This window comes from Oncorhynchus mykiss, chromosome 25, assembly GCF_057628025.1.
Source record: "Oncorhynchus mykiss isolate SJ-2025 chromosome 25, ASM5762802v1, whole genome shotgun sequence".
Classification (NCBI taxonomy): domain Eukaryota; kingdom Metazoa; phylum Chordata; class Actinopteri; order Salmoniformes; family Salmonidae; genus Oncorhynchus; species Oncorhynchus mykiss.
In genome coordinates, this window is record NC_143046.1 from 26,356,852 (window position 1) to 26,371,187 (window position 14,336).

General features: G+C 40.0%; 1 protein-coding gene across 2 annotated transcripts in view; it reads left to right on the forward strand.

Annotated features, from left to right (window-relative positions):
• Positions 1–3,453: 3,453 nt before the first annotated feature.
• Positions 3,454–14,336, forward strand: part of dock2 (dedicator of cytokinesis 2) — a 145,662-nt gene continuing 134,779 nt past the window's right edge. Inside the window, exons 1-2 of one of the 2 annotated variants that reach the window (XM_036969569.2) lie at positions 3,454–4,083; positions 5,297–5,380. In XM_036969569.2, the coding sequence (XP_036825464.1) occupies positions 4,041–4,083; positions 5,297–5,380 (127 nt within the window). In that variant the 5' untranslated portion in view covers positions 3,454–4,040. The remainder of the gene's footprint in view (positions 4,084–5,296; positions 5,381–14,336) is intronic. The other variant, XM_036969568.2, reaches the window with a different exon arrangement.

Consider the following 14,336-nt stretch of genomic DNA (forward strand, 5'->3'; position numbering starts at 1 on the left):
AGTCTTCCAGTTGCATATACAATTTATGATTTATTTTCATACTCGCTCACGCTGCATGGTAAACAAGCTGTCCCTTCTAATAGAGAAGCCTTTAAAAACAAGGTATCAGTTAGCATACAGATCTGAATTAGCCACCGTACTGTTTTATAGCTCACCCACATTTTCAATTTCCATGCCAGAGTTTATACTATCCTTCTCTGTCTCTGAGACAAGTTCCATGCTCGCGCTTATACTATCCTTCTCTGACTCTGAGACCAGTTCCATGCCAGCGTTTATACTATCCTTCTCTATCTCAGAGACCAGTTCCATGCCAGCGCTTATACTATCCTTCTCTGTCTCTGAGACCAGTTCCATGCCAACGCTTATACTATCCTTCTCTGTCTCTGAGACCAGTTCCATGCTAGCGCTTATACTATGCTTCTCTGTCTCTGAGACCAGTTCCATGCTAGCGCTTATACTATGCTTCTCTGTCTCTGAGACCAGTTCCATGCTAGCGCTTATACTATGCTTCTCTGTCTCTGAGACCAGTTCCATGCTAGCGCTTATACTATGCTTCTCTGTCTCTGAGACAAGTTCCATGCTAGCGTTTATACGATCCTTCTCTGTCACTGAGACAAGTTCCATGCCAGCGCTTATACTATGCTTCTCTGTCTCTGAGACCAGTTCCATGCCAGTGCTTATACTATGCTTCTCTGTCTCTGAGACCAGTTCCATGCTAGTGCTTATACTATGCTTCTCTGTCTCTGAGACCAGTTCCATGCCAGTGCTTATACTATGCTTCTCTGTCTCTGAGACCAGTTCCATGCTAGTGCTTATACTATGCTTCTCTGTCTCTGAGACCAGTTCCATGCTAGCGCTTATACTATGCTTCTCTGTCTCTGAGACCAGTTCCATGCTAGCGCTTATACTATCCTTCTCTGTCTCTGAGACCAGTTCCATGCCAGTGCTTATACTATGCTTCTCTGTCTCTGAGACCAGTTCCATGCTAGCGCTTATACTATGCTTCTCTGTCTCTGAGACAAGTTCCATGCTAGCGCTTATACTATCCTTCTCTGTCTCTGAGACCAGTTCCATGCTAGTGCTTATACTATGCTTCTCTGTCTCTGAGACCAGTTCCATGCCAGCGTTTATACTATCCTTCTCTATCTCAGAGACCAGTTCCATGCCAGCGTTTATACTATCCTTCTCTATCTCAGAGACCAGTTCCATGCCAGCGCTTATACTATCCTTCTCTGTCTCTGAGACCAGTTCCATGCCAACGCTTATACTATCCTTCTCTGTCTCTGAGACCAGTTCCATGCTAGCGCTTATACTATGCTTCTCTGTCTCTGAGACCAGTTCCATGCTAGCGCTTATACTATGCTTCTCTGTCTCTGAGACAAGTTCCATGCCAGCGCTTATACTATGCTTCTCTGTCTCTGAGACCAGTTCCATGCTAGCGCTTATACTATGCTTCTCTGTCTCTGAGACCAGTTCCATGCCAGTGCTTATACTATGCTTCTCTGTCTCTGAGACCAGTTCCATGCTAGCGCTTATACTATGCTTCTCTGTCTCTGAGACCAGTTCCATGCTAGCGCTTATACTATCCTTCTCTGTCTCTGAGACCAGTTCCATGCTAGTGCTTATACTATGCTTCTCTGTCTCTGAGACCAGTTCCATGCTTGCGCTTATACTATGCTTCTCTGTCTCTGAGACAAGTTCCATGCTAGTGCTTATACTATCCTTCTCTGTCTCTGAGACAAGTTCCATGCTAGCGCTTATACTATCCTTCTCTGTCTCTGAGACAAGTTCCATGCTAGTGCTTATACTATCCTTCTCTGTCTCAGACAGGTTCTGCCTCTCAGATGACACCTATTGCTGATGTAGTACCACGTTGGTTTGTTCATACTGCTGTCCACCAAACATAGGAGGAAAACAGGGTCATTATTAAAACTTAAAGGAGGTTGGGAGGGTTCTGTACTGAGTGGTTTTAATGAAGGAGTCTCAGATACATTGTGGATGTGTATCTTTACTGGCATTCCATATTTGGGTAAGAAGACACAGCTTTCAGAGTTGTCAGAGTTGTTCTCTCTGGAATCACATCCCCCTGGGTCGGTTTCTGTGTTACATCTTTTCATTTGTTTCTCTCTGTCTTCCCTAGCAGTCTTTTATTCAATCTTATCCCAGCTCTCTCTATCTCTATCTTTCAGTGACGAAGGCACTCCACCACAGCATGTTTTGTATCCAAAGTGTCCATGCGTCATAACTGCTACCTACATATGGGTTCTCCTACAAACACATGTCTCTGCCTCTCACTCTCTCTCTCTCTCTCTCTCTCTCTCTCTCTCTCTCCCTCTCTCTCTCCCTCTCTGCCTCTCTCTCTCTCTCTCTCTCCCTCTCTCTCTCCCTTTCTGCCTCTCTCTCTCTCCCCCTCTCTCTCCCTCTCTGCCTCTCTCTCTCTCTCCCTCTCTGCCTCTCTCTCTCTCTCTCACCACACCCACCTGTCTCTCTCCCTCTCTCTCCCTCTCTGCCTCTCTGCCTCTCTCCACACCCACCTGTCTCCCTCCCTCTCTCCCTCTCTGCCTCTCTGCCTCTCTCCACACCCACCTGTCCCCCTCCCTCTCTCCCTCTCTGCCTCTCAGCCTCTATCCACACCCACCTGTCTCCCTCCCTCTCAGCCTCTCAGCCTCTATCCACACCCACCTTTCCCCCTCCCTCCCTCCCTGCCTCTCAGCCTCTCACTCTCTATCCACACCCACCTGTTTCCCTCCCTCTCTCCAGACCCACCTGTTTCCCTCCCTCTCTCCAGACCCACCTGTTTCCCTCCCTCTCTCCAGACCCACCTGTTTCCCTACATCTCTCCAGACCCACCTGTTTCCCTCCATCTCTCCAGACCCACCTGGCGCCACACACCTCCATGCTCCAACTCCATGCTCTTTTCTTCTTGAGTCACAAGGTTTTTGCCTCACTCCTATTTTTAGGTCAAGGTGATAACGTATCACACACACACACACACACACACACACACACACACACACACACACACACACACACACACACACACACACACACACACACACACACACACACACACACACACACACACGCACACACACACACAGTCTCTTTGTTTGTTCCATTGTGGTTTCCCGTCTGTTCATTAGAACGATGAGGTCTTCTCTTCTCTGTCCATACTGTTTCCACAGCAACTGGGGTGTAATGGACCAAGGATGCATGCTGTGGACGAGAGTAGTCACTTCAATTAAATTGGGTGCTTTCTACAGAAGTCAATTTGACCATAGTTTGTTTATCATTTATTTATAGGTATCGAGTTCTCACGTGTTTTCTGAAAAGCAAAAGTTTGCTTGTTCTGTGCAACTAGTCTATAACTTGACCTCTTGTCAAATGTGATGTCTACCACCCTCTATTGGATAAGTATGGCAACTACACATCAATTTTACATCTCCATCACTCATATTGAGTGAATGATTTAGTAGTAGGTTACATCCACAGTTAGTAGAATGGCAGAAGCTTCTTTAGATGCAGGGCTGGTTACATCTGTCTGGTCCGACCATCAGGGGAGCAATAAGAAGAGCTGGGATTTTTACGAGAGCAGTTCAAGGTCAGAAACAGATTGTCAAGTCTGTTGTGTTGTCTTATATCAAACATAACAGGTCTATTATTCAGATTCATTCAGAGTGCATTTGAACATTTTATTCCAGATAGGCGGCCAAGAAGTGAATAAGATAATTTGTGACTTTAGACTAAACCACTGCCTCACTTACATTTGAACAGCCATGACTCGTTGAGAACAGGTTCATTGTTCAGACTGAGGTCAGATGCAGAGTTACAGTCAGTGAACAGCTACACAACTAACGACAGTTCCCCTGTGAGAGCTGTGAAGAGACGAAGAAAGGAGAAAGAGAAGAGGAAGGAAGGAGAGGGGGAGGAGCTCTCTGCTTTCATATACAGAACAAAATGCAGAAGTGAGAGGTAGAGTGGAAAACGTATCTCAGACACCCAAAGAGAGAGAGAGAGAGAGAGGGGAAAGAGAAGCAGTCATGGCTCCTTGGATGAGGACCACCACAGAGCGGTATGGCGTAGGTAAGTAATCCATGCTCACCTGTGTAGGCCTCCATGTGTGTGTGTGTGTTTGCAGAAGGGTGATGGCCCTTCGCCCTTGCTTTCTCCATGACAGGATGTGGGCGGGTGTCAGCTAACAGACTCTAGCAGTATGACTCTGACAGTGTGACTATGTCTGCACAGTCATGAGGTAGAGATCACTGATAGACCTCTGTGTCGAGAGAAACAAAATGGCTGAATCAGACTTCATGACATGGCTGTCAGGAATCACTTCACACATGATGGCAGTGGTTCAACTCGCGTACCTTTCCTAATCAGAAAGACTGATTCTATCACTGTCACTTTTCAGAAACATATTCCTCTTCAGAGCAGGGTTTCTAGTTGCTGCAGTAGTTCTACATGTATTAGAAACTGATGACGTGAGAAGGGGAAGATGTTCCGGCTTTGTCCTTATCATGGGTAATCTCTTGATTGACCCGTTTGCCCTTAAAGAGCAGAGTGTTTGATATAGCTCAACCCTGACGCAATATGCAAAATAATATTGAATATAAAAAGTAACATGTATCATTGTGATCGTGTTAGATTGAAAACACAGGAAGTGCAGGAGGGAGGAAGTAGCATGAGGTTTCATAAATACAGCAACAGCACAGCAGTGTTTCTAACATCATGTGTACACAGACCTAGAAAACACAGTGTACAACCATAGTATTACTGATAAACAAGATATATATATACATACATATAGATATACATAGATATTGGACATAGAAAGAGGTCACACAATTCTTGACATAGTTGTGCAACAGTGGAGGCTGGTGGGAGGAGCTATAGGAGGACGGGCTCATTGTAATGTCTGGAATGGTATAAATGGATCAAACATGAAGCCATAGGTTTGACTCAGTTCCATTTATTCCATTCCCATCCTCCTATAGCTCCCCCCACCAGCCTCCTCTGTTGTACAAACATATATCATTTTTTTCTTTATCTAATCTAAACATGAGGAACAAGCATGTATAAATCTCATAATAATAGTGAAAAGACCTCGCCCCCCAACAAGCAAAAAAAAACAACATACTATCCTCTCCCTCCCCTGAACAATAAAGTATGAGTGTTTTCTTGGGCTTAAGGGTGAAAACAAAAGGTAATGAATAGGTTTCTGTTATGTTCTCTCTGTTTTAGGGTCTCTCTCTGCAGTACACTGTATGACCCTCTCGTCTCTCTGTGTCTCCCCTAGTAATGTGGAATTTCATTGGCCTTGGAGAGAAGCAGCTGTCTCTGGAGATTGGGGACACGGTCCACATCCAGGAGACCTGCGATGGTAAGGGAGCTGACTGGGAATGTACTGGTTTTACCGGGAAAAATGTGGAATGTAAACTGGGAATAATGTGGGATGTAAACTGGGAATAATGTGGTATGTAAACTGGGAATAATGTGGGATGTAAACTGAGAATAATGTGGGATGTAAACTGAGAATAATGTGGGATGTAAACTGGGAATAATGTGGTATGGAAACTGACAATAATGTGGGATGTAAACTGGGAATAATGTGGGATGTATACTGGGAATAATGTGGGATGTAAACTGACAATAATGTGGGATGTATACTGGGAATAATGTGGGATGTAAACTGACAATAATGTGGGATGTATACTGGGAATAATGTGGGATGTAAACTGACAATAATGTGGGATGTAAACTGGGAATAATGTGGGATGTAAACTGACAATATTGTGGGATGTAAACTGAGAATAATGTGGGATGTAAACTGGGAATAATGTGGGATGTAAACTGAGAATAATGTGGTATGGAAACTGAGAATAATGTGGTATGGAAACTGAGAATAATGTGGGATGTAAACTGACAATAATGTGGGATGTAAACTGGGAATAATGTGGTATGGAAACTGAGAATAATGTGGGATGTATACTGGGAATAATGTGGTATGGAAACTGAGAATAATGTGGGATGTAAACTGACAATAATGTGGGATGTATACTGGGAATAATGAGGGATGTAAACTGACAATAATGTGGGATGTAAACTGGGAATAATGTGGTATGGAAACTGACAATAATGTGGGATGTAAACTGAGAATAATGTGGGATGTATACTGGGAATAATGTGGGATGTAAACTGGGAATAATGTGGGATGTATACTGGGAATAATGTGGTATGGAAACTGAGAATAATGTGGAATGTATACTGGGAATAATGTGGGATGTAAACTGAGAATAATGTGGGATGTAAACTGAGAATAATGTGGTATGGAAACTGACAATAATGTGGGATGTAAACTGGGAATAATGTGGGATGTATACTGGGAATAATGTGGGATGTAAACTGACAATAATGTGGGATGTATACTGGGAATAATGTGGGATGTAAACTGACAATAATGTGGGATGTATACTGGGAATAATGTGGGATGTAAACTGACAATAATGTGGGATGTAAACTGGGAATAATGTGGGATGTAAACTGACAATAATGTGGGATGTAAACTGACAATAATGTGGGATGTAAACTGGGAATAATGTGGGATGTAAACTGAGAATAATGTGGTATGGAAACTGAGAATAATGTGGTATGGAAACTGAGAATAATGTGGGATGTAAACTGACAATAATGTGGGATGTAAACTGGGAATAATGTGGTATGGAAACTGAGAATAATGTGGGATGTATACTGGGAATAATGTGGTATGGAAACTGAGAATAATGTGGGATGTAAACTGACAATAATGTGGGATGTATACTGGGAATAATGTGGGATGTAAACTGACAATAATGTGGGATGTAAACTGGGAATAATGTGGGATGGAAACTGACAATAATGTGGGATGTAAACTGAGAATAATGTGGGATGTATACTGGGAATAATGTGGGATGTAAACTGACAATAATGTGGGATGTAAACTGGGAATAATGTGGTATGGAAACTGGGAATAATGTGGGATGTAAACTGAGAATAATGTGGGATGTAAACTGACAATAATGTGGGATGTATACTGGGAATAATGTGGGATGTAAACTGACAATAATGTGGGATGTATACTGGGAATAATGTGGGATGTAAACTGGGAATAATGTGGTATGGAAACTGAGGATAATGTGGGATGTATACTGGGAATAATGTGGTATGGAAACTGAGAATAATGTGGGATGTAAACTGACAATAATGTGGGATGTATACTGGGAATAATGTGGTATGGAAACTGAGAATAATGTGGTATGGAAACTGAGAATAATGTGGGATGTAAACTGACAATAATGTGGGATGTAAACTTGGAATAATGTGGTATGGAAACTGAGAATAATGTGGGATGTATACTGGGAATAATGTGGTATGGAAACTGAGAATAATGTGGGATGTAAACTGACAATAATGTGGGATGTATACTGGGAATAATGTGGGATGTAAACTGACAATAATGTGGGATGTAAACTGGGAATAATGTGGGATGGAAACTGACAATAATGTGGGATGTAAACTGAGAATAATGTGGGATGTATACTGGGAATAATGTGGGATGTAAACTGACAATAATGTGGGATGTAAACTGGGAATAATGTGGTATGGAAACTGGGAATAATGTGGGATGTAAACTGAGAATAATGTGGGATGTAAACTGAGAATAATGTGGGATGTAAACTGGGAATAATGTGGTATGGAAACTGACAATAATGTGGGATGTAAACTGGGAATAATGTGGGATGTATACTGGGAATAATGTGGGATGTAAACTGACAATAATGTGGGATGTATACTGGGAATAATGTGGGATGTAAACTGACAATAATGTGGGATGTAAACTGAGAATAATGTGGGATGTAAACTGGGAATAATGTGGGATGTAAACTGAGAATAATGTGGTATGGAAACTGAGAATAATGTGGTATGGAAACTGAGAATAATGTGGGATGTAAACTGACAATAATGTGGGATGTAAACTGGGAATAATGTGGTATGGAAACTGAGAATAATGTGGGATGTATACTGGGAATAATGTGGTATGGAAACTGAGAATAATGTGGGATGTAAACTGACAATAATGTGGGATGTATACTGGGAATAATGAGGGATGTAAACTGACAATAATGTGGGATGGAAACTGGGAATATTGTGGTATGGAAACTGACAATAATGTGGGATGTAAACTGAGAATAATGTGGGATGTATACTGGGAATAATGTGGGATGTAAACTGGGAATAATGTGGGATGTATACTGGGAATAATGTGGTATGGAAACTGAGAATAATGTGGAATGTATACTGGGAATAATGTGGGATGTAAACTGAGAATAATGTGGGATGTAAACTGAGAATAATGTGGTATGGAAACTGACAATAATGTGGGATGTAAACTGGGAATAATGTGGGATGTATACTGGGAATAATGTGGGATGTAAACTGACAATAATGTGGGATGTATACTGGGAATAATGTGGGATGTAAACTGACAATAATGTGGGATGTATACTGGGAATAATGTGGGATGTAAACTGACAATAATGTGGGATGTAAACTGGGAATAATGTGGGATGTAAACTGACAATAATGTGGGATGTAAACTGACAATAATGTGGGATGTAAACTGGGAATAATGTGGGATGTAAACTGAGAATAATGTGGTATGGAAACTGAGAATAATGTGGTTTGGAAACTGAGAATAATGTGGGATGTAAACTGACAATAATGTGGGATGTAAACTGGGAATAATGAGGTATGGAAACTGAGAATAATGTGGGATGTATACTGGGAATAATGTGGTATGGAAACTGAGAATAATGTGGGATGTAAACTGACAATAATGTGGGATGTATACTGGGAATAATGTGGGATGTAAACTGACAATAATGTGGGATGTAAACTGGGAATAATGTGGGATGGAAACTGACAATAATGTGGGATGTAAACTGAGAATAATGTGGGATGTATACTGGGAATAATGTGGGATGTAAACTGACAATAATGTGGGATGTAAACTGGGAATAATGTGGTATGGAAACTGACAATAATGTGGGATGTAAACTGAGAATAATGTGGGATGTAAACTGGGAATAATGTAGGATGTATACTAGGAATAATGTGGTATGGAAACTGAGAATAATGTGGAATGTATACTGGGAATAATGTGGGATGTATACTGGGAATAATGTGGGATATACTGGGAATAATGTGGGATGTATACTGGGAATAATGTGGTATGTAAACTGAGAATAATGTGGTATGTAAACTGGGAATAATGTGGGATGTATACTGGGAATAATGTGGTATGGAAACTGAGAATAATGTGGGATGTAAACTGGGAATAATGTGGAATGTAAACTGGGAATAATGTGGGATGGAAACTGGGTATAATGTGGGATGTAAACTGGGAATAATGTGGGATGTATACTGGGAATAATGTGGTATGGAAACTGAGAATAATGTGGGATGTAAACTGGGAATAATGGGGAATGTAAACTGGGAATAATGTGGGATGGAAACTGGGTATAATGTGGGATTTAAACTGGGAATAATGTAGGATGGAAACTGAGAATAATGTGGGATGTGAACTGGGAATAATGTGGGATGGAAACTGAGAATAATGTGGGATTTAAACTGGGAATAATGTAGGATGGAAACTGGGGAAATTGTGGGATGTAAACCAGGAATAATGTCTGAATGTACACTGGAAATAATGTAGAATGTAAACTGGGAATAATGTGGTATGGAAACTGATAATAATGTGGGATTTAAACTGGGAATAATGTGGGATGTATACTGGGAATAATGTGGGATGTAAACTGACAATAATGTGGGATGTATACTGGGAATAATGTGGGATGTAAACTGACAATAATGTGGGATGTATACTGGGAATAATGTGGGATGTAAACTGACAATAATGTGGGATGTAAACTGGGAATAATGTGGGATGTAAACTGACAATAATGTGGGATGTAAACTGACAATAATGTGGGATGTAAACTGGGAATAATGTGGGATGTAAACTGAGAATAATGTGGTATGGAAACTGAGAATAATGTGGTATGGAAACTGAGAATAATGTGGGATGTAAACTGACAATAATGTGGGATGTAAACTGGGAATAATGTGGTATGGAAACTGAGAATAATGTGGGATGTATACTGGGAATAATGTTGTATGGAAACTGAGAATAATGTGGGATGTAAACTGACAATAATGTGGGATGTATACTGGGAATAATGTGGGATGTAAAGTGACAATAATGTGGGATGTAAACTGGGAATAATGTGGGATGGAAACTGACAATAATGTGGGATGTAAACTGAGAATAATGTGGGATGTATACTGGGAATAATGTGGGATGTAAACTGACAATAATGTGGGATGTAAACTGGGAATAATGTGGTATGGAAACTGACAATAATGTGGGATGTAAACTGAGAATAATGTGGGATGTAAACTGGGAATAATGTAGGATGTATACTAGGAATAATGTGGTATGGAAACTGAGAATAATGTGGAATGTATACTGGGAATAATGTGGGATGTATACTGGGAATAATGTGGGATGTATACTGGGAATAATGTGGGATGTATACTGGGAATAATGTGGTATGTAAACTGAGAATAATGTGGTATGTAAACTGGGAATAATGTGGGATGTATACTGGGAATAATGTGGTATGGAAACTGAGAATAATGTGGGATGTAAACTGGGAATAATGTGGAATGTAAACTGGGAATAATGTGGGATGGAAACTGGGTATAATGTGGGATGTAAACTGGGAATAATGTGGAATGTATACTGGGAATAATGTGGTATGGAAACTGAGAATAATGTGGGATGTAAACTGGGAATAATGGGGAATGTAAACTGGGAATAATGTGGGATGGAAACTGGGTATAATGTGGGATTTAAACTGGGAATAATGTAGGATGGAAACTGAGAATAATGTGGGATGTGAACTGGGAATAATGTGGGATGGAAACTGAGAATAATGTGGGATTTAAACTGGGAATCATGTAGGATGGAAACTGGGGAAATTGTGGGATGTAAACCAGGAATAATGTCTGAATGTACACTGGAAATAATGTAGAATGTAAACTGGGAATAATGTGGTATGGAAACTGATAATAATGTGGGATTTAAACTGGGAATAATGTCTGAATGTACACTGGGAATAATGTGGCATGGAAACTGATAATAATATGGGATTTAAACTGGGAATAATGTCTGAATGTACACTGGGAATAATGTGGGATGGAAACTGAAAATAATGTGGTATGGAAACTGAGAATAATATGGGATTTAAACTGGGAATAATGTCTGAATGTAAACTGGGAATGATGTGGAATGTAAACTGGGAATAATGTGGGATGTAAACTGTGAATAATGTGGGATTTAACCTGAGAACAATGTGGGATGTATACTGAGAATAATGTGGGATTTAACCTGAGAACAATGTGGAATGTAAACTGGGAATAATGTGGTATGGAAACTGAGAATAATGTGGAATGTATACTGGGAATAATGTGGGATGTAAACTGAGAATAATGTGGGATGTAAACTGAGAATAATGTGGTATGGAAACTGACAATAATGTGGGATGTAAACTGGGAATAATGTGGGATGTATACTGGGAATAATGTGGGATGTAAACTGACAATAATGTGGGATGTATACTGGGAATAATGTGGGATGTAAACTGACAATAATGTGGGATGTATACTGGGAATAATGTGGGATGTAAACTGACAATAATGTGGGATGTAAACTGGGAATAATGTGGGATGTAAACTGACAATAATGTGGGATGTAAACTGACAATAATGTGGGATGTAAACTGGGAATAATGTGGGATGTAAACTGAGAATAATGTGGTATGGGAACTGAGAATAATGTGGTATGGAAACTGACAATAATGTGGGATGTAAACTGGGAATAATGTGGTATGGAAGCTGAGAATAATGTGGGATGTATACTGGGAATAATGTGGTATGGAAACTGAGAATAATGTGGGATGTAAACTGACAATAATGTGGGATGTATACTGGGAATAATGTGGGATGTAAACTGACAATAATGTGGGATGTAAACTGGGAATAATGTGGTATGGAAACTGACAATAATGTGGGATGTAAACTGAGAATAATGTGGGATGTATACTGGGAATAATGTGGGATGTAAACTGACAATAATGTGGGATGTAAACTGGGAATAATGTGGTATGGAAACTGACAATAATGTGGGATGTAAACTGAGAATAATGTGGGATGTAAACTGGGAATAATGTAGGATGTATACTAGGAATAATGTTGTATGGAAACTGAGAATAATGTGGAATGTATACTGGGAATAATGTGGGATGTATACTGGGAATAATGTGGGATGTATACTGGGAATAATGTGGGATGTATACTGGGAATAATGTGGTATGTAAACTGAGAATAATGTGGTATGTAAACTGGGAATAATGTGGGATGTATACTGGGAATAATGTGGTATGGAAACTGAGAATAATGTGGGATGTAAACTGGGAATGATGTGGAATGTAAACTGGGAATAATGTAGGATGTATACTAGGAATAATGTGGTATGGAAACTGAGAATAATGTGGAATGTATACTGGGAATAATGTGGGATGTATACTGGGAATAATGTGGGATATACTGGGAATAATGTGGGATGTATACTGGGAATAATGTGGTATGTAAACTGAGAATAATGTGGTATGTAAACTGGGAATAATGTGGGATGTATACTGGGAATAATGTGGTATGGAAACTGAGAATAATGTGGGATGTAAACTGGGAATAATGTGGAATGTAAACTGGGAATAATGTGGGATGGAAACTGGGTATAATGTGGGATGTAAACTGGGAATAATGTGGGATGTATACTGGGAATAATGTGGTATGGAAACTGAGAATAATGTGGGATGTAAACTGGGAATAATGGGGAATGTAAACTGGGAATAATGTGGGATGGAAACTGGGTATAATGTGGGATTTAAACTGGGAATAATGTAGGATGGAAACTGAGAATAATGTGGGATGTGAACTGGGAATAATGTGGGATGGAAACTGAGAATAATGTGGGATTTAAACTGGGAATAATGTAGGATGGAAACTGGGGAAATTGTGGGATGTAAACCAGGAATAATGTCTGAATGTACACTGGAAATAATGTAGAATGTAAACTGGGAATAATGTGGTATGGAAACTGATAATAATGTGGGATTTAAACTGGGAATAATGTGGGATGTATACTGGGAATAATGTGGGATGTAAACTGACAATAATGTGGGATGTATACTGGGAATAATGTGGGATGTAAACTGACAATAATGTGGGATGTATACTGGGAATAATGTGGGATGTAAACTGACAATAATGTGGGATGTAAACTGGGAATAATGTGGGATGTAAACTGACAATAATGTGGGATGTAAACTGACAATAATGTGGGATGTAAACTGGGAATAATGTGGGATGTAAACTGAGAATAATGTGGTATGGAAACTGAGAATAATGTGGTATGGAAACTGAGAATAATGTGGGATGTAAACTGACAATAATGTGGGATGTATACTGGGAATAATGTGGGATGTAAAGTGACAATAATGTGGGATGTAAACTGGGAATAATGTGGGATGGAAACTGACAATAATGTGGGATGTAAACTGAGAATAATGTGGGATGTATACTGGGAATAATGTGGGATGTAAACTGACAATAATGTGGGATGTAAACTGGGAATAATGTGATATGGAAACTGACAATAATGTGGGATGTAAACTGAGAATAATGTGGGATGTAAACTGGGAATAATGTAGGATGTATACTAGGAATAATGTGGTATGGAAACTGAGAATAATGTGGAATGTATACTGGGAATAATGTGGGATGTATACTGGGAATAATGTGGGATGTATACTGGGAATAATGTGGGATGTATACTGGGAATAATGTGGTATGTACACTGAGAATAATGTGGTATGTAAACTGGGAATAATGTGGGATGTATACTGGGAATAATGTGGTATGGAAACTGAGAATAATGTGGGATGTAAACTGGGAATAATGTGGAATGTAAACTGGGAATAATGTGGGATGGAAACTGGGTATAATGTGGGATGTAAACTGGGAATAATGTGGAATGTATACTGGGAATAATGTGGTATGGAAACTGAGAATAATGTGGGATGTAAACTGGGAATAATGGGGAATGTAAACTGGGAATAATGTGGGATGGAAACTGGGTATAATGTGGGATTTAAACTGGGAATAATGTAGGATGG